This window comes from Artemia franciscana, chromosome 6, assembly GCF_032884065.1.
Source record: "Artemia franciscana chromosome 6, ASM3288406v1, whole genome shotgun sequence".
NCBI lineage: Eukaryota > Metazoa > Arthropoda > Branchiopoda > Anostraca > Artemiidae > Artemia > Artemia franciscana.
The window spans coordinates 18784886-18806366 of record NC_088868.1 but is presented as its reverse complement, the minus strand read 5'-3'; the positions used below and the strand labels follow the sequence as shown (position 1 = coordinate 18806366).

Below are 21481 nucleotides of genomic sequence, written 5' to 3'. Positions count from 1 at the left end.
TAAGTCATAAACTTAACAATCCTTATAATAATCTTCAACCAAATCACATTCTCTGATTGCGATTTTAACCTATACATTTTTCCTTATCAACAGTGTAACACCACCATCAATTTGATTATTCTTACTTCTCTCTATTGAAACATGGAAACTTAAAAAACCTTTTCTAAATACTGGCACATCCTGCCATGTCTCAACTAAGCTGATAACATCATAATCGTCTAGCCTAAACAAATCATTCATTTTATCATCATTATGACCTTGGATATTCCACTACTACTACTACTAATAACTCACTGCAGCACCAAGCCGCCTGAGGCCAACACAGCTACACACGCTCCTCCTCCAACCTAATCTATTTAAAGCCTCCCTCTTTACACCCTCCCAGGAAGTTCCCATTTCCTTTAAATCTTTATTTATGACATCCTCCCAACCCAGACAAGGACGACCTGCTTTCCGTGTAGCCCCAGACGGTTGGCCAAAAAGGACAATCTTCGGTAATCTGTCATCCTTCATCCGTAGAACGTGGTCTGGCCATCTCAAACTTTCTTTCATTATAGCCCTAGAAAGTGGGATTGAACCACATTTTTCGTACAGCCTACTGTTTGAAATACGGTCAGTCAGCCGGGCACCCAGAACAATCCGTAGTTAATTTCTCTGGAAAACATCTAGTAAATTTTCATCTGCTTTTCGGAGCGCCCATACTTCAGAACTATATTTGACCACTGTCATCACTGTAGCTTCCAATATTCTAATCTTGGTTTTCAGACTTATCTTTCTATTCTTCCAAACTTTTTTTAACTGTGAAAAAACACCCTGAGCCTGAGCTATTCTGCTTTTAACATCTTCACTGCTCCCACCATCTTTACTAATAATACTGCCAAGGTAACAGAAGCTCCCAACCTGATCAATCTTTTCGTTACCTAATGTCACCTGTTCTTCTTCACTTATTCCTTGCCTTAGTGACTTAGTCTTCTTAACATTAATTTTCAAGCCTATTTAAGCACCCTGAACTCGCAAAACCTCTAAAACTTCATTCATTTTGCTCACACTTCTATCTAATATGCTTAAATCATCAGCATAATCTAAGTCCAGGAGCGTTTTTCCTCCCTATTTGATTCCGTGGTTTCCAATTGCCTTCCTGTGCTCCTTAAGACGAAGTCCATCAAAATGATCCATATAAAGGGGGATAGAACGCAACCTGCTTAACTCCTGATTTAATACAAAACCAGTTGCTAACCTCATTTCCTACCTTAACCGCTGCAACAACTTATTGCACGTACTACTTAGCCCATGGGCCAGCTCCCACTATTGATCATTATTAGCACTGAAATTACCCTCAAAATGTCCACCAGAGAAAATTCGATCAACAGAATGCCATGTAAGACCTGGGCTCCGGTCTCCAACCTGCAACGCACGATCGCCGCCCCTCAGCCCCCTGCCATCATGACCCCGACGAATACCAACTCTCCTTTTGTCTCCCCCACTATTCTGTCGAATATATGCTTTACTAGGTTGACTATGATGGTCATTTGGGCTCACCACCATCTCACAACTTCTTTTCACTGTGATTTTAAGTGTGATTATGGCCGTTTCTAGCCGAGTGGATTGGTGCGCGGGATTTAGGATCCTTTGTCCGAGAAGGCGAGGGTTCGAATCCTAGTGTACCCAGTTTGGTTTGGGACGGCGGTCAGTGGCGTGACTGTAAGCTCAGCCAGAGTCGACCCAGCCGTAAATGTTTACCTGGAGTTATCTGGGGAAGGTTAACAGGTAGGGTGTGTGAAAGCTCAGGATGGTTGGCCCCCAACCCCCCTTTGTACTTCCTGGCTGAAGGGCCAACAAACGGAGATCAACACCGCCGGTACGGACTGTAAAGTACAATGCCATATCCTTCTTCTTTAGGTGTGATAATAGAATCTGATTCCTGGGATAATATTGATTCATTTCTTTCTCCGCCCATTATGCTAACATCACTTTTGGAAGTCTCTCTGGATCGCGAAAAGAGACTCCTTCGAATTTTCTGACTCACGGACTGTAGCTTCCTAAATCATTTTTATTTCTTTCACTTTGTCGTTTATCTTATCGTACACAAATAAAAGATTTCCAAGAAAAAGTTTCACACCCCTTAACGTTTTGACCGACCTTCTTCTTTCGCTTGTATCATCACTTGTATAAGCTTCCCTCGGGTGAGCCGCTCACTAACAATGGGGAGCTACAGTAAGGTCATATCTTTGAAAATTCTGAAATGGTTTCAGGATCGCGAATTTGAGATCTAGATGGGAATCTGATCACAATAGGTCGGAGGCTTTTTTTTATGGTAAACGAAATGGGTCAATAATATCGTGTTCGGTTATACTTAAATGGTGCACCACACGGGTAAAACGCGTAATAAGATCTTCTTTTAGATATATTCCTCTTACAGTCGGAGAAAATTTATAGAGGATTACACTGCATCTTTTCTGCTCTTTTCTATTCTTTCCATTTTTGCTATGCTAGACTCTAGTTCCGTGCTAGTGCTCTCGATTCGTTTTGCATTAACGTCTACTACAGAACGTACACACTAATCTGACCGGAAAAACTTGTAGCCAGGCTTTGAAAATCTTTCAATAAATTATCAACTTTGAGAGACATAGGATTAAGGGATTTTGACTTTTCTTCCACACTTTCCAACTTCGCCAATATTAATTGGGTTGCCTCTAACTGATCGTTCATAATTCTATTTCAGCTTGCCTACTAAAATTGCAAAGGCCACCTTAGAATGTGCCAGCCATATGCTCCGGCACTAGTGCTATCAAGTGGGCCGCAGCGTGTTAACACAAGTGGCGGTAAGAAGTGAGTGATCTTTTACAATTAAATCAGCTGGATTTTTTCACGGAAAGTTAATTCCGCAAACTAACGCAATACAAAAGATAATCCGATTAGGGTCAGAAATTTGTTCTGTATAGTTCAGAGACTAAATTCATATTGAGTTTAGTTACACTATATTACTTAGCTTAAGTTTGGAAACGTTGGGTTCAGGAAACGACTGCTCATTGTTTAAAAGTAGAACCATTTAATGCTACATCACTGCAAAGAACAGGAATTAATATTACAACTTGGTACTTCTGAGCGTGCTCTGCACAACTTAAGCCAAAAAAATAAAGACTAATAAATTAAAAATTTAGGAAATAAATTGAATGTTCCTTTTTTACCGAAAACAATCAAACAAGTTTAAGTTTTGAGCTCATAATTTTGCTATGACAGTTTGTTACTTATTTCCTTTTGTTTTGCAAAATTTTGAACTAAATGGCACTAAGTAACAAAACTATCACAAAGCGTAAGAATATCGGATTTTAAACACTGCCGTACGATTTAGTACATTAAATAGTGCCTACAAGCATCCCAAGATATTTCCTGACAGTTCATGTTCCTTGTTTTAAATACGTTTTTTTCAAATAGTTGTTTTTTTGCTCCTGAACATTATGCAAAATGTCAAGTTAACACCTTTCATATTTCCACAGTCGAGTAGTAGCTGAAGAATTAACAGTTGAAATTACAGTAGTAGTAAAAGTCAAGTAGTAGTTCTAGTCGTAGTAGTGTGCGCATAGTGTCTTTTGGTTAGTTCAAAATCTGCCTCAGTATGCTCAGAAAGTTTCAACTTAATACCCTAAGTTGTACTTGAGACATTGCTGATACGCCCTTTTGACAACTTGCATGCACACGGTGTGATTTTTTCCCAACTCCCCCTCAATATTACTTAAAGGTTTCACCATTCTACCCTTAGCCTTTCTTGAGACAGAGGATCAAACAGGCCCCCTTTTCCCAAAGACAAAACCTATATGTGACATGAAAAAAACCTGCAAAACCCTAAATTCGCTCCTTGGTCTAAAGGGTAAAATAGAGGTTATCACTAAACTACAAGCTGAAAGGGGAAATTTGAGCATCCCAAATGATATAGCAAACTATTTATGTAAATATTTTCATAGTGAGGGTGCAAAACTACGTGAAGATGCTCAGAAAAAAATAAACAGGTTCCCGAAAAAGTTCAATCTGAAGTTCTAATAAATCCTCAAATGCCCTTTAATCCTTGTGATGCCAATGAAGTGGGAAAAATTATCAACTGAGTGCATTCGAATTCAAGTGGTGTAGATGAGATTCCCCAGAAGACTGTCAAATCGGTTTAGTCAGTTATAACACCCATTTTATGTCATTTGATTAATTAATCCATGGAAACAGGAATTTTCTCGAAAGCTTTGAAGGTCCCTAAGATAATACCTTTGCACAAAGGAGGTAAGAGAGATGACCCTTCAAATAAAAGACCCATTTCTACTCTCCCCTTTTTTTCTAAAATATATGAAAAGGTAATTGAATCTAGGCTAAATTATTGCATTAAAAAAATCTTGTATACACTCAATTTGGTTGGTTTAAAATTTTTTTTTAAATAAAATCGATTTTTACCAAAAAAATTCATTTTTACTCAACACTGTAGCAGCAAATGTTATAAACGTCATCTTGCATACGATTCCATAGTATTCCATAGATCAACATAGGATTCCATTTTAACATTAGCATTATAGTATTAAAGGATCGACATAGTTATCCGGGTTGCAGCAGTAGCTAGCAACCTAGAAAAAGACTATCACATCCCATACTAAAAAATACAATAGTCCATAACTCCTAAAAATAGAGTCAGATCAAAGCACAAGATATACTATTATAATCGCCTTGTCCAAAACCCCTATATAGGAAATTTACAGCTTCTTGGATTGAATAACAAGGAATAAGGGCGCCGGCAGAAAATTTTTCGGGGGGGGTGGGCAGACGCCAAAATAGTAGTGGTGGTTGGGTGACAATTTAGGTGGTTTAGGGCACTAAAATACGACTTTACCCCGAAGAGAACGAATTTGCAATCAATTTAAAATTCTGAAAAACTAATTGATAAAGGTACCAATATATATGTGTTAGGCTTCGCAGTTGCAAAAGAAGTAATGCCAAACGGTGGCAGTACTGGATTCAACCAGGTTGATTTGCTTTATTTATAATAAAATTAGGCTACGTTTGGTGATCTGTAATTGCGTCTCAGCTATAATGAAGTGGGGCGAGTCATTATTTAGGTGTTGGTAGGGTAGATTCCTAAAAAAGTAATTTTAATGGACAAACTGCTTACTTTTCATGAGGCTTCAGATAAAGTTTGAAAGAGGTAGGGGGAGTAGGAATTAATTAAAATGTTTCTCTATACAGTTAAAATGTTACATTCCCATATCTGAAAGCACATATGCGGAAAAGGCAAGGCAGGTCCATCAGGAAATTTCTTTGGGTTGGCAATTACTGCTAGGAACTTTGTTTTCAGCAATTTTAAATGGTAATATTTTTCTTTTTCTATTTATATAAAGTACTTTAAAGTATTTAAACGAATGTATGTAATGTATTTATCGATAAGAAAATCCTATTGTAGAGGTTATGATGGCTTCAGTTATGTAGAAGATCCAAAGTCTCAGAGAATTTCCATCCATACAAACAATAATACTCCTTTTCATCCAACCAAAATTCTTTAGTAGTAATATTAACCTGGACTTTCCACCAAAACGACTATTCATCGCCAATTTTTTAAGTATATTCAAATTTTATCCAAAACTGGAATTGCAATTTTAAACGCAGGCCAATACTAATTGAACGTACATGAAATATTGATAGTTGTGTTGCTAGAGCAACACTTTGGTTTTAGCTTATTTTTATGGCACTTGGTATTAACCAAGTGACATATAGTGATCGCAAATTCTGTCGGTCTGTCTGTCTGTCCCGCTTTTGCTACTCTAGGCACTTCCAGGAAAGCTAGGACGATGGAATTTGGCAGGCGTATCAGGGACCGGACCAGATTTTAATTCGGAACAAATAGAAAATATTCTGATCAGACACCATTTTCCAGGAATTTCAGGCTCTTTTTTAAATCACCATAAACTTGTCTTCGCAAAAAACTTTTACTTTTAAGATTAATCCCAATAGTAGTTACCATTTCTGAATCAGTCACAGACGATAATTTTTTCTCATATGACAGTTTTTTCAAAGCGCGTTTATCAACTTTTAGTTACTATGGCCTATAGTTCGTCTTTTATTAGGTTGGAGCTACATATGCAACTGTGATTACAAAACAGGGCACAAGACATCTGTATCATATATTTTTCGTTATGTTTTTTGACCAAGGCGATTCAAATGCTGTACTTTTTGCTTCGATTCGACGCCATTCTTTAGGTCTTTCAGGATGTTTTTCAAATTCTCATAAATTTGTCCTTGAAATAACATTGTAACTATTAAGACCCATCGAGATATTAGTTACAGTTATTGAATCAGCTACAATGAAAAATTTCTCACTATCCAGCTTTTTTTAAATGTCATTTTTAAATTCTTGGTTACTATGGCCGTGATTCGTCCTTTACTAGGTATAAGCTAATATGATTTCCGAAATTAACTCAATAGAAATAATTTCCGTTAAAATATTCAATAGGGACCAGAAAGACCAGATATGTCTTTGATATTTGTTTTAATTTGTCTACTTTTGATCTCGACAAGAGTCGTTCTCTCTCGGAAATCATGTACACCAGATGGCGTGTGCCAAGCGTGGCAGAACTGTGCCGAAAGTTTTGGGGAGTCTTCGAAGCGTTTTGGGGACTGTGCCAAGCTTTAGCGTAAAGACTGATAAGGAGAGTTTAGGAGAAGCCTCCGTCTCGCGTTGTTAAATTCCTGTTATTTTTTAATTTGAAAATTACTCTTTACTTTTAACAGAAAAAGTTTTGTTTTAATATCAAACAGTTCGTGGTAACGAACTGTAGTAAGGAGCGACCCGGCTCAATAGTAACCAAAACTCTAAAAAAATGGAATTTTGGTACCAATAGCTATATAAAAAAAATCGCATTTTAATGCTGATTTTAAATATATAAGTTTCATCAAGTTTAGTCTTACCCATCAAAAGTTACGAGCCTGAGAAAATTAGAATCTTAACGAAAATCACACCATCAGATTCAGCGTATCAGAGAACCCTACTGTAGAAGTTTCAAGCTCCTATCTACAAAAATGTGGAATTTTATATTTTTTGCCAGAAGGCAGATCACGGATGCGTGTTTATTTGTTTTTTTGTTTTGTTTTTTTTTTCCCCAGGGGTGATCGTATCGACCCAGTTGTCCTAGAATGTTGCGAGAGGGCTCATTCTAACGGAAATGAAAAGTTCTAGTGCCCTTTTTAAGTGACCAAAAAAATTGGAGGGCACCTAGGCCCCCTCCCACGCTAATTATTTTACCAAAGTCAACGGATCAAAATTCTGAGATAGCCACTTTATTCAGCGTGGTCGAAAAACCTTATAACTATGTCTTTGGGGACGACTTACTCCCCCACAGTCCCCGTGGGAGGGGTTACAAGTCCAAAACTTCGACCAGTGCTTACATATAGTAATGGTTATTGGGAAGTGTACAGGCGTTTTCAGGAGGATTTTTTGGTTGGAGGCAGGGGACTTTCCATCGAGGAATTTGTCATGGGGGAAGAAAATTTCCATGAAGGGAGCGCAGGATTTACTAGCATTACTTAACAAAAACAATGAAAAAATAAATATGAAAAAGTTTTTTTTTCAGCTGGAAGTAAGCAGCGGCATTAAAAGTTAAAGCGAACAGAAATTATTACCCATATGAGGGGCTCACCTCCTCCTAATACCTCGCTCTTTACGCTAAAGTATTTTTAGTAATTTCAACTATTTATTCTGCGGCTTTTGTGATTCAGGGGTCATTCTTAATGAATTGGGACAAAATTTAAGCTTTAGTGTAAAGAGCGAGGTACTGACGAGGGGGCGAACCCCCTCATATATGTAATAAAAACATGAGAATACAAAGTTCTTTACGTAAGCTAAGTTATAAGTTACGTATATCTTTTACTTATAAAAAGATTCCTAAAAAATTAAAAGTTCTAGTTGCCTTTTTAATTAACCGAAAATCGGAGGGCAACTAGGCTTCCTCCCCCGCTCTTTTTTTCTCAAAATCATTCGATCAAAATTATGAGAAAGCCATTTAGCCAAAAAAAAAAATAAATATACAAATTTCGTTTTAATTATTCCTTTGCGGAGAGCCAAAATCAAAACATGCATTGATTCAAAAACGTTCAGAAATTAAATAAAAAAAACAAGTTTTTTAAATGAAAGTAAGGAGCGACATTAAAACTTAAAAACGAACAGAAATTACTCCGTATATGAAAGGGCTTTTCCTTCTCAACGCCCCGCTCTTTACGCTAAAGCTTTTAACTGTTTTAAAATGTAGAGTTAAGAGAAAAAGTCAAACTTTAGCGTAAAGAGCGGGGCGTTGAGAAGGAAAAGCCCCTTTCATATACGGAGTAATTTCTGTTCGTTTTAAGTTTTAATGTCGCTCCTTACTTTCATTTAAAAAACTTGTTTTTTTTTTATTTAATACTGAAAAGATTAATCTTGATTCCGTATACAAAATATTTTATCATAGACAAAAATATTCTACCAGAGACAAAAAAAGAAAACAACAAATAGCAAAACAACAAATATCACAAAAGAAAGTTCATACAAACCCTTTTTTTCACAAAATCAAATAAGTTGCATAACTGGCGAGGGTTGAGATTGTGATAAATGGGAGAATTTTGTCTCTTGTTTAGTCATCCACAAGGTGGCAATGAACCTGTTGTAGCTTTAACAACATCGAAGCGAAATGCTGAGGTTAATCAATGCAGAACAAAATTATCTTTTTCTTTTCTTTCTGACATCCTGGAACAGGCTTAAAACTTTGGACATTGGTAGAATAATTTATAGTTTACAAAAACTAAAGCTTCAAGTTGAGAAATCTCTAACAAGACACAGATACGATCTTTGCAATATATTAAGATGATTTATTAATTCGAACCGTAACAATTCTAATATTTACAAAACTTAAAGCACTTCAAAACAAACGATCGATAATGACAGTGATGGCGAATTAAGGGAATAAATAACGAAAATACAGAATAAACAGACTACCGGCGACACATGATTAGCTATTAAATATGAATAAGGCACTAAACCTACCTACCACCCGCCCTTTCTCAAATTTTTAGCTTCAAAGCTCTTATAGAAACAACAAAACAATAGCAGACAATTCTTCTTTCTAATTCAATTTGATAAAATTAAAAGAAAGACTTCATCGAGTTGAAGTTACTGCTTAAAATTTCTTAATGCAAAATTAGATTTAATTTTAAAGTTGAATCTAAGCTTATTCTAAGCTAAACTAGTCAGGTATACAGGAGGCAGGGAGAGAGAGAGAGAGAGAGCGAGAGAAAGAGAGAGAGAGAGAGAGGGAGAGAGAGAGAGAAAAAGATAGATAGATAGATAGAGAGAGAGAGAAAAGGTGGAAAAAAGAGAAGAGAGTGAGGGAGACCACATACAATTGAAATAAAACACACAAATTCAGCTCCAAGTCTCATTAAAACATTATTCTTTCAACTTAAAACTAATATTTCAAGTATGAAGCTAAAACGAATGCCCCCCCCCAAATTTTTTTGAAAATAAAGAGGCGAAATTCAAATTCAAATCTACAATAAAAAAGTGCTAAATTTAAATGTACAATATAACATTCAACAGACACTCAACTTAGGTTACAATACATTTTGCAGTCATTCAGCAATACAAATGAGATTTGTCTTACAAAACAAAGCGAATATTTTAAATATTTGTACATACAGTAAGGTAACAAGGATCAGATTTCTATAAAACGTGTTTAAAATAAACGAAGTAAGATAAAGTATTGAAGAGACAGATTACCTAGGTTACAATTGATTTTAGAAACTTTCAACAGTATAAACAGGCTACTATAGATTTGTCTTACATAAACAAGAGATTATTTAAAATTTGTACATTCTGTAAGGTGATAAAAATTAGATATAGTTATGCAGAAAACTACCGAAAAGAAGAAAGAAACGAATCTTCTTGAACTTGTATGTGCCAGACAAATGCGGAAGATTTTGTTTTGTTTTTTTGGACGGGGAGTTTAACAAAAGAAATAGCCAAAGAATTATGTGGAAAATACTATACATCACTATGTAGTTCGTAAAAAGATAATATTTGGGCCCAAAGCCTCCCCCCACACCCCACCCCCCGTGCATATGCTTGCTGGGTTCTACAGAGAAAAATTAAACTGAATGCATTAAAAAGAAACTGAAAATTTTAGCTTGAACAAGAGATTGGCACTTGAAGTAAAGATTTTGTAGCGAATTCTTTTGCGGGTTAGATAAATTCTGCATAACTAAATCTAAATAGGACAACAAAGTTTGGTAAATTTAAACAGAGAGCACTCAGACATAGGGTGACATTTCCCAGCCGTTAGTTCCATTTGGCATTAATATAATAATTTCTGTGAGAAGGAGGGAAGGAAATCAAATCGTGGTTGAATTTTTTAATGGACCCATTAACTACAGATATATGATGGACTCGCAGCTTTTTCCAGAAGCTCTGGTGCACATTTTTTTTTAATACCAAATTAAAAAGAAGGACTAAACTTAATTAGCAGAAGCAATAAGGTCGTGCAACAATCCACGACATTCACGACAAACAACGGACATTTGTATAAAGTGACTTTTTGAAACTGTAAAACGTCGATTCCACCTTAGATCGTGAGCACCAAGTCCTGCAAACGAGGAAGGTCCACAAGTACCATCATCAACTACTGAATGGGAACTTTCACCGAGTTTCAAACCTGAGTCCAGGGAAGCGGGACCTTCGGAAGCAATACTAGGCAATGCTCCACACTTAGGTACTAGATTCCGCTCGGGTAGCTGCGGGAAGTTGGTATCTGGGATATTAGCTCTGAAACTACACTTCGAGCACACTTTTTGCTTACAAAGATGGCATTGTTGGGCCCAAGGGCCAAATAAAAGTCCGAAGCGAACTTTACAGGAGTAACATATCTGAAAAGAAAACAACCGTAATCAGAAATTTCGATAAAATTTCAAAATAAGAGTGAACAAAATATTTATAACAACAAATAGAACACAGAAAGATAAGCATTTGGGCAGATCAGCAGCTTATCAATTGACTTAATACTAGTTTACCACCTTCATGGACACGAAGACCTATTAGATCCCAATTCTTCGCCCTCATTCCAGGCTACCACAGTCTTCATAAGTTGAGACAATCAAAACTACAAATTAGAAAAAAACTCAAAATATTAAACTGTTTTCACGAGAAAAGTGGTATTGCTAGTATAATATCTGGTGAAAACTATATTTTATGGTAAAAACAATGCATTCATTCAAGATGATATGAGAACACGAGGTTAAAAACGAATATAACGGAATTGCGTTATATTGAATGATAGAAGTATTTTCGAATGTGTGTGACTTATTTTTTTTATATTTTATTTTGTATATGTTTTTGAGACGTTCAGTGAAAGTAATGATTACTTTATTATTTGGTTTGTTGACATGGTCCTGTGGTTGTTTTGCAATAAATACCTATCCACTGGATTAACGTCAATTATATGAAAAAGGCTAAAATTTACTAAAACCTAGCAGAAAAAATTAGGGAAATGGGGAAAAAGCTTTTGTTTTTGGAGGATTTCTAAACTTATAGCTCCATTCCCAGAAACGAACTGCTCTTGGATATATTCGTGGAAACGAGTTCTAACTATTTCCATGAAAATCTGCCAATTATAAAGCAAATAAATGCCTGTAGTTTAACGAAGCAGTCCAAATTGCCAGCCAAATGCACAGCCAGACACAAGGAAGCTTAAAATTGGAAGCAAGCTTCTTTAGAAAAAATAGGAAAAAAAAGAAGAGGAAGAACGGAAAAAAAAATAACTCGAAATGTCATTATCCATGGTTAATAGTTTCATTGAAATGTGATTTTCAGGTAAGAAATAAATTGATACTTGACACTATTTAATACACCCCATACAATAATTCTATCGGGTTAAGTATTTTCTTTAGAAAAATAATGATTTGACAAGCTTTTGTGAATGTTATAGAATGATTGGATAAAGCATTTCTAAAAAAAAAAAAAAAAAAAAAAAAAAAAAAAAAAAAAAAAAAAAAAAAAAAAAAAAAACTAAGGCTATCTGGACCAATTCAGAAGTACTAAAAAGCATACAAAACATGTTAAACCATTGCATTGCCTAAACTTTAAAACGTTTCTTCTTATTTTTTCTAATTTTTTTTTCAGAAAACGGAGCTTAGGTACATAAATAAACCATTCGGCGAGCCATGCATTTGACGTACGATCTCAGTGCCTGATTTGAGAGCATTTCATATGCTAGTCGTTTGCAATTTCGGCTCTATTAGTGTCATTCCGTAGCTTCAACAATTTAGAATTGGCCATTTTTGACCTTGATGAACCATGAGAAAAAAACACAAAGTTTTCAGGGGCATATTGCAGCATGACGCCAGTAAGATGGCTTTTGAACTGAAGACAACCAACCCAAGTAGTCTGCTTGTTGGGATCTACCAGAGAAAAAGATTAGATCTACAATCTCAGTCTGAAGCCAAGAGGTAGGGCAGGGTTAGGAACAAAATGGGCATTCATGGCCCTTGGTGTCAGGTGACTGAAGAGAAGGATACTCACTGTCTTTTTCAACATCAATGAGCTCGTTGAGGCTATTTCTGCTCTCCAAGCAATTTTTGCATCATGTCAACGTCACAGTTTGCATCGCCTAAGCTACCATCAGCATCATATAGGAGAAAGACCAGAAGGCTTTGGATCTACCATCTTACTCCCCAGACATGGTCCCAAATAATTTCTGTCTCTTTTCTCAGTTGAAGATGCCTTTGGAAGGATGACTTCGGAACGGCTAAATATCTCACTGACCTTGGGGAAGTTTCAAAATTCTACTGAACTAAAAGCATCACAATCTACGTGTTATGAGGGAAACAAAATAAAACCCAAAATACAAACATTAGAACTACATTAAAGCGATAGGTCGCAATCACGAGTTTATGCTTTTGATCTTCAGTTTGACCGAATCACTGTATTCAATTGGCAATTATAGATTCGACGTTCCTCCCACGTTTTTTTTAATGAGGCTCAGAGAATTTGCACCAAAGCATAGGATCATCAATAGTACAACTTCCCAAACTGTTTGAAAAACAGAGGACGGGTAAAGTTTTTATCTAAGAAGAAAGATAAAACAGTAAAAAAGCTAAGTGAAATTAGAAAAAAAAAAATTTAGAAATGGAAACTGTGTTTTTACCCCCGCAGCAGAACCCAATTTCTCATTAAACAGAATAGGAAGAGATCGAGCAAGAATTTTAAGCGTAATATTAGCCAAGGGAGAGATTTTCATTACCTGACCGAGTCGATGAAAAAGCTAATGTGATGAAAGGAAGCTTCGATGCTTCCTAAAGCTAAATCTCCATACGTGTTCAGTTACAATCAAGATTTTAGATGGGAGAAGAAATTTTCGTGCTCCTAAATCATAGGATAGAAATATTTCGGTATACTCACACAGCTGAACTCAAAATTAAAATCTAAAAAAAACAAGCTCTAAAATGCTTTGAAAACAAATGTTTCAGTTTAACTACGCGACTTAGATCAAGATATTACGAAAATTCCGAGTACTGGGCCTAGGAATTTCGGCATAGGTTTAAGAGTTTAGCCAATCAGAGTAATGGTGGGTACTTCTTAATTCAAGAAACCATAAACCTGCAACGTGATTGATTAAAGGCAAAATCAACGCTGAATTGGAATCTTCCAACCTTAAGCTATAGGAAATAAGATTTTAGGTAAAAAGGCTTTCTGAAAATCTTAGTTTCAGCGAGAATTCCACAGAATACTACCGAAGGCGCCAAATTTGCAACAAAACTCTTAAAAGACGACGATACCTATCCATCACTTTGTTACCTTGATTTTCCAATTTATTCGAGTTTTGTGTGGGTTGAAGACGTTATGCATAATACCATACAAGTATAAAGCAAAAAAAAAAGATGTATTAATAAAACGCTTCCTAAATATAGAAAATAATTTTCTCTAAAAATCGTGATTTTAGTGATTTTCGCGATTAAGACATTGAAAAAATTCAAAGATGGCTTGGGTAATGACGCTGTAGCACTCAAAGTCTTTACGTCTAGAATAGGCAAGAATAATATTAAATAAAAGATAACAGTAAGTGATAATTATAAATTTTTAGAGCATTTGCGAACATTAGAAACGTTGAAGGGGCTGAGAAGTATTGAGGAGAAGCATTGGCCAAACTTAAAAAAACGAGTTCGTAGTAGTTGAGTCTAACACTAGAGAGTTAGTATACAAAAATCATTTTACCTTTCCTTTCAATAGCTCTTGTCGAATACTAGGGTCTAGTTTCTTTTCAATTTCTGCTCTGGTTAAAGTTGTCCTTATGTGAACAACCTCCGGTAAAGTTAAATGCAAAAGGCTGCCTCTGCGGTTTTGGAAAACTTCCTAAAACAGAAAAAAAAATTATTTTCGGCTCACAAATACTTCTAAATAAATTAAGATAATTCCCCCAAAACTCTACATGTCCATCTTTTTTTATTTTTAAGTATTTTTTGGTGTTTTAATGTCAATATATATCTGACACGAAGGTTCAAACTATTTGCGATTCAACCCTTCTTGTGCTTTTCTGAGCAACTCACTTTTCGACTAAATAAGTTAATGAAGAAATAAGAATTACATTTCAGCAGGTGTCAAAACACAGCACCCAGGAAATTATATTTACTACAGAAATCACTAAGATAAGATGTTTATTTCACAGATTTTTTATCACCAGCACACCAAAAAAAGAAATAATTAAAAGAACGGCTAAAACTAGTTAAAGTACATTATAAAACATACATTTTAAATTTAAACGGGTCATTAAAAATATAAGAAAAAAAAAACAAGCCAACATCCAAAACATAGGCAACACCTGTACAAATAATAAAAAGAGAGAAACTATCGGGATGTTTTGTTATTTTTTTTCAGTAATGTAGGGGACAATTTTTTTTTTCATATCTGGAGGTAAAGCAGCGAACTGGGGAAAATATAGGAACAGGTTCAGAAATACATTAAAGCGGACGGAATCTGGGCGGGGAGTGTCTTATGGAGGAAATGTATTCCGTGCGAGGGTTTGTTATTGTATTTTTTGAAAAACAGGGCACAACGTTGCTGTATGGCAATGACTGGCTTCAAAAAAAGGTCCTGTCTCCTTTTCTCTTCCTCCTAGTAGCAGGTTACATCATTAGAAAGATAAGTGGATATAAAATTCAAATTGCAAGCAAGCTTCTTTAGGACGTCAAGTTCCCCGAGGATATAGGGGTCATAGAATTCGACAAACAGAGGCTTCAGGAATTCCTGAACATGCTCGTTAAGACAGCTGAATTGTTCGGATTACACATCGAGATCCCAAAGACTAAAGCTATGTCGATTAGCAGTTCACTCGTAGGGGCCTGAATACGAGCAAAAGATATTGAACTGGGGACAGACTTAAGGTACTTGGGAAGTACAGTAACTTCCAATGGCGACTGTGAAAAAGAATCAGGACCCAGAACAGCAGTAGCCAACACAATCTTTCAGCAACTCTTACCAGTCCAAAAACCCGCAGTATACTCACAGATGCAAAAACTCATGTCTTTCTAGAGCACCGTTTTGGCTGTTCTGAGTCACTCAATGATATACCTAATGTTAAATGCGAAACGGGAGAAACGCCTTACTACCTTTGGGAGTAATTGTCTTTGCTGAATCCTAAAGATCAACTAGAAAAACCATATCAGCAACGACGAGATCTATACACAAGCAAGCCAACTAGAGACTGACACCGAAGATGGTGATAGCTTGGACATATCCTCCGCAAGCCAGATCATAAGCTTCCAAAATGCTCTTTCATTGGCAGACAGGAGCCACCCATTACTGAAGGAAACCAAAGAATACGCTTTACAAGACGTACAAACATTATAGAAAAGGTCTTTCCGACGAGTCTCATCCCAAAGTAGGAGAAAATCTACGCAGCGGTTCACTCGAGGGAAGATTTAAAGCTACTATTTGCACCTGGAGGTCTCGGAGAAAACAAGATCTTAGGTAAATTTTCGAAAAATTCAAATCAAAATCAAAAGCTACATAACAAGTTTGGTTTTTCGAGACTTACAGAGAATTACATTCTGGAAATATAGACACGCAGAATTTTCATCGCAGGTTCTTGAAGAGATAATCATATGTTCTATACAGGAGGTTGTCTCCACATGCTCCTAGGTCTAATCTTTGAAGCTGGAACTATTCGTTGTCATTGGTTTCTACATCATTCATTAGGATAAAAATAAATGATTTTGTTTCTGGGAAATTGCTCGATATTTTGCAAACTTCAGAGAAGCTTTTGACATTTTTTCACGATCCCCATATCTGAAAAGTTTCCAAATTTCCATCTCTTACTGCTAAAAAACAACAAATCACTAATCATGACAAAAAACAAAACGAAAACAAACATACGGTATTTCGTTTGCAACACAATTATCATATTTTATATGAACATTTATGATCTATTAAATACCTTGAAGACCCTGGGTTCGTATAATCACGCTTTTATCTTTTATGTCCGGTTTGATCGCGTCATGATAGTTCTTTGGCTGTGAGGAAGTTTTGACGAAACTATTGGCATTCAAATCTGCTTTAAATAGGTCAGTTTACTAAATTTAAATTATATTACAGATTTGACGGTAAGTTTATAACTGAATTCGCAGGTCTACCGATAGTTTCATTTTACTTACGATAAGATAACGTTTACTTACTTAAATAGGAATAAATACATAATTTGCAATTCATACTGAAAAACGACAATGAAAACAAGAGCTAAGAGCTCATATGGCACTCATGACGAGATCGGAAGAGCCAAGAGCTCATATGGTATGAGCTCTAGCAAAATTCTAAGAATCCATAGAATGCTTTAAAAGGAAAATCAAAGGCTTAATGGCGGTCGGGATTTAAAATAAGAGCTCTGAGTCAAGAGGTCCTTCTAAATATCAAAATTCATTAAGATCCGATCACCCACTCATAAGTTAAAAATACATCAATTTTTCTAATTTTCCCTCTCCCTTCAGCCCCCCAGATGGTCGAATTGGGGAAAACGACTTTATCAAGTCAATTTGTGCAGCTCCCTGACAAGCCTACCAATTTTCATCGTCCTAGCACGTCCAGAAGCACCAAACTCGCCAAAGCACTGAGCCCGTTCTAATTATGTCAATTACGTATCTATAACTTGTGCTTATTCTTCCCATCAAGTTTCATCCCGATCTCTCCACCGGTTTCTAAGATTTCTGTTTCCCCCCTCCAGCCCTCTATGTCCCCAGATCCGATTCGAATTGAAAATGGAGCATCTCAGACATAAGATTCTTCTATATATTAAGTTTCATTAAGATCCGATGACCCATTCGTAAGATACCTCGATTTTCACGTTTTCCAAGAATTCCGGTTTCCCCCTCCAACGCCCCCCAATGTCACCGGATCTGGTCGGGATTTAGAATGAGAGTTCAAAAGCCTAAGATTTTTCTAAATATCAAATTTCATTAAGATCTGATCACCCGTTCGGAAGATTTTACTCCCCCCCCAACTCCACCAAAGAGAGCGGATCCGGTCCGGTTATGTCAGTCACGTATATTGGACTTGTGCTTACTCTTCCCACCAAGTTTCATCCTGATCTCTCAGCTTTAGGTGTTTTCCAAGATTTCCGGTCCCCCCACAATGACAATGGATCCGGTCGGGATTTAAAACAGGAGATCTGAGTTACGAGGTCCTTCTAAATATGAAATTTCATTAAGATCCGATCAATCCTTCGTAAGTTAGAAATACCTCATTTTTTCTAAGTTTTTAGAATTAATCCTTCCCCTGCCAACATCCCCAAAGAGAGCGGATCCGTTCTCTGGTTATGTCGATCACGTATCTAGGACTTGTGCTTATTTTTCCCACCAAGTTTCATCCTGATCCCTCTACTCTAAGCGTTTTCCAAGATCTTAGGCCCCCCAACTCCCCCCAATGTCACCGGATCCGATCGGAATTTAAAATAAGAGTTCTGAGACACGATATCCTTACAAAAATCAAATTTCATTAAGATCCCATCACTCCTTCGTAAGTTAAAAATACCTCATTTTTTCGAATTTTTCAGAATCACCCCCCCCCCCCCAACTCCCTCAAAGAGAGCGGGTCCGTTCTGGTTATGTCAATCATGTATCTAGGACTTGTGCTTATTTTTCCCACCAAGTTTCATCCCGATCTCTCCACTCTAAGCGTTTTCCAAGATTTTAGGCCCCTCCAACTCCCCCCAATGTCACCGGATCCGGTCAGGATTTACAATAAGAGCTTTTAAACACGATATCCTTCTAAAACATCAAATTTCATTGAGATCCGATCACCCGTTCGTAAGTTAAATATACCTCATTTTTTCTAATTTTTCCGATTTAACCGTCCCCCCACTCCCCCCTAGATGGTCGAATCGGGGAAACGACAATTTCTAATTTAATCTGATCTGGTTTCTGATACTTCTGCCAAATTTCATCGTCCTAGCTTACCTCGAAGTGCCTAAAGTAGCAAAACCGGGACAGACAGACAGACAGACCGACCGACCGACAAAACTTGCGATCGTTATATGTCACTTGGTAGATACCAAGTGCCATAAAAACATAACTCCAAGAATGGAAAGAAAGCCACTTGACTAAAGCATCATAGTTAAATAATAAAGAATATTTCAAAAAGAACACCGGATTTGAAATACCCGTAACTTTTATTTGTTGCTGTTTGCAACATTATTTTGGCATGTTTTGTTATCATTGATCATCGGGGATATGGTTTGATGCAGTGCTTTGGTTTTTCAGCTTAATATTTGTGGTGAACAGTCATGGAAATATACTGTACAGAACAGCGAGTTTTGATTGGGAAAACTCAACACAAAAAAGGTGAAAAATCTGCGGAAACCGTTCGAAAATTCCGTACGATTCTGGAATCCACTGTCTGTAGGCTGATCAATGAACTTGAAAAAGTCCAGTTCAATAGAAGGAATTATCGTTAGTTGTGCAATTTAGATTAAATGTTTAATCAGCCACTTTTTCTTGTTCTTTTTTTTAGATGGCCAATGAACGGCTGTCACGATGAACTGAGTTCGTGATTGTGCGATGAAAATTAATTTCCTTTGGTACCGGTTGGACCAAACGAAAATCGAACATTTCTGGTTCCAACAAGACAATGCAACTTGCCATACTTGAGGAGACATAATCACATTACTCGATGAAGTTCCTGGACAGACTAATATCGTTACGAGGAGACCAAACCTATCCACCTTTATCTTGTTACCTGAAAACTTACGACTTCTTTTTAAGAGAGGTACACTAAGTGATGAGTTTACAAGAACAAACCCTGTAATATGTTGGATTTCAAACAAAAAATTCAACAGGCTCTCTACGAAGTTTATGGAAAAATGTGGAACGAGAGTGATAGTTAATTTCATGGAAGAACAAGTGCTGTCTGTAAGGTCAGCATGGAGAGTCAAATGCCCAGTATTGTGTTTCACGTACAGTTTCGGCATTTCCCGAAGAGAATGTGTCTTTCATTTGCTTCTTTCAGATAGATAAATACGATTTGTCACAGATATAAATCCGGCATTTTTTTTTGTAACACCCTCAATAAATGAAAATGAACTTAAGGAGCAAGCTAAGAAGAGAAGATATATAGCAATAAAAATGAAATGCATAAAAATGGAAAAGAAAAATGAAAAAAAAACATGACTGACTTGATAGAAAAGTGAGTAAAGGGGTGTGATGATAGCGCATTATTTATTTTCAGTTAAGGTCGACACGAAGCTGCCGGCTTATGCCGCCTTTCAAATTTACCAGATTTTTTTTTTTAATTTTACTTATCCTTTTTTAATTGTGCAAAATTTTTTACTCTCTTGATATGTTTTACTGTTTTGACAACAATTTTTTATAATCTTCTTAACTTTTTGATTTTTTTTTGAAAAACTCATAATTGCTTGTATATTTTGCATTTTTGACACTAAAGTGCAAATTTGGCCAACTTGGGTGTGTGATAGAAATTTTTCAGAGATGAGAATCTTATCTTACTAAACAGGACCAACTCTGTCGCAGATTTCTTCAATGAAGCCATATTGCTAAGCGGAACAAGTACATTTCGAAATCAGATGCATAAACGTAAAGATCTAGGACAATTCAATTTATCCATTAGCTTGAGTAGCTGTAGCCAACAGTTACCTTAGTTGGTGACCTTATCAGTGTGTTTGTCCCACTTAAGACTGAACAGAGCAGCGTAATAAGACAAGGGCTATTAATGAGAAAACTAATTTAAACGATCTTGCATTTATTGCCCTTATCCTTCTACGATTTGAAGCAGCATCGTTGAAAAGACGTCATTGTTTCAAGAAATCTTGAACAAAGGAATTAAAATCATTGTTAGTCAAACTCAGCTAATAACTTGCCTAATAAACAATATACAACAGGATCATCTTTTGTGTAGCGAATTTTCCAAGGCTTGCAAACATTCAGTAGTATTCCGATAGTCTGTAGACGATTAGGCTATTATAGGCTGTAGTGGCTAACACCAACACAAATCAAGGATGTTCCAGTGTACTTTTTTCATTAAAACGATTCACTTAGTTTTCAAGTCTGAATAATTCGTTGACATTCCACTAGTCTCTAGACAGGTGGGCTATCAGAGGCCATAAGGTTGCTAACCTCAACAATAATCCAGAGTTCCCGAGAAACCAGGCAATGATCTTAAATTGATCCTCATGAAAGAGGGATATGATAGGTGTCTATCATGCTTAAAATCGAAAGAGAGGGACCCTAGCTCCTATTTTGCTAATCAAAGGCAATCAGAGTAGTATTTAGAATATTACAACATATTTAGAATAATACAACATACTACTTTTTGCAAAATACTTTTTCCCTAACATTTACCAAGCAAATTCGTTACTAAAACAGAAAAAAATGAAGGTTTTGTTACCAAAACTAGATTTTTTTTTTCAAACATGCTTTGTATATAACTGGACTTAAAAGCAAAAAGATAAACGAGAACAAAACAAAAAACAACTCACGTTATGGAATGACAGTCGTGGTCCGCTAATGGAAGAGCTGTGCCCCAGACTAGGCATGGCACTATGTCTTCTTAGATCTTGAAATCTTGAATTATCTGCAAAGCAATATTATCATTAGAAGAAGAGGCACAACTGAAAGGAAATCTTATCATGAAGTTATGGAGAAAAATGGAGGAAGAGATAGATAGATGAGAGAGAGAGAGAGAGAGAGAGAGAGAGAGAGAGAGAGAGAGAGAGAGAGAGAGAGAGAGAGTATCGTCATCTTTTTTTCAGAATTGAAAAACAATTTCCAAGTAAAGTAAAGAGCAGCATTAAACCCTAAACGAGCAGAAATACAGTCATATAATAGGTCTAGCTTAAAACAAACGGGAATTACTCTGAATAAATAAATGAAAGCTAAAAAACAGAAATTGAAATAAATAATCACATCAAATTAAAAAGCAGAAAGTAATATGGGTGAATAA

At 36.3% G+C, this 21481-nt stretch overlaps 1 protein-coding gene across 2 annotated transcripts in view; it reads right to left on the bottom strand.

Annotated features, from left to right (window-relative positions):
• Positions 1–8841: 8841 nt before the first annotated feature.
• Positions 8842–21481, bottom strand: part of LOC136028144 (protein spire homolog 1-like) — a 68100-nt gene continuing 55460 nt past the window's right edge. For both annotated transcript variants that reach the window (XM_065705805.1, XM_065705806.1), the window contains 3 exons: positions 21018–21112; positions 14255–14392; positions 8842–10911 (listed from right to left, as the gene is read on the bottom strand). In XM_065705805.1, coding sequence (XP_065561877.1) covers positions 10504–10911; positions 14255–14392; positions 21018–21112 — 641 coding nt within the window. In that variant the 3' untranslated portion in view covers positions 8842–10503. The remainder of the gene's footprint in view (positions 10912–14254; positions 14393–21017; positions 21113–21481) is intronic.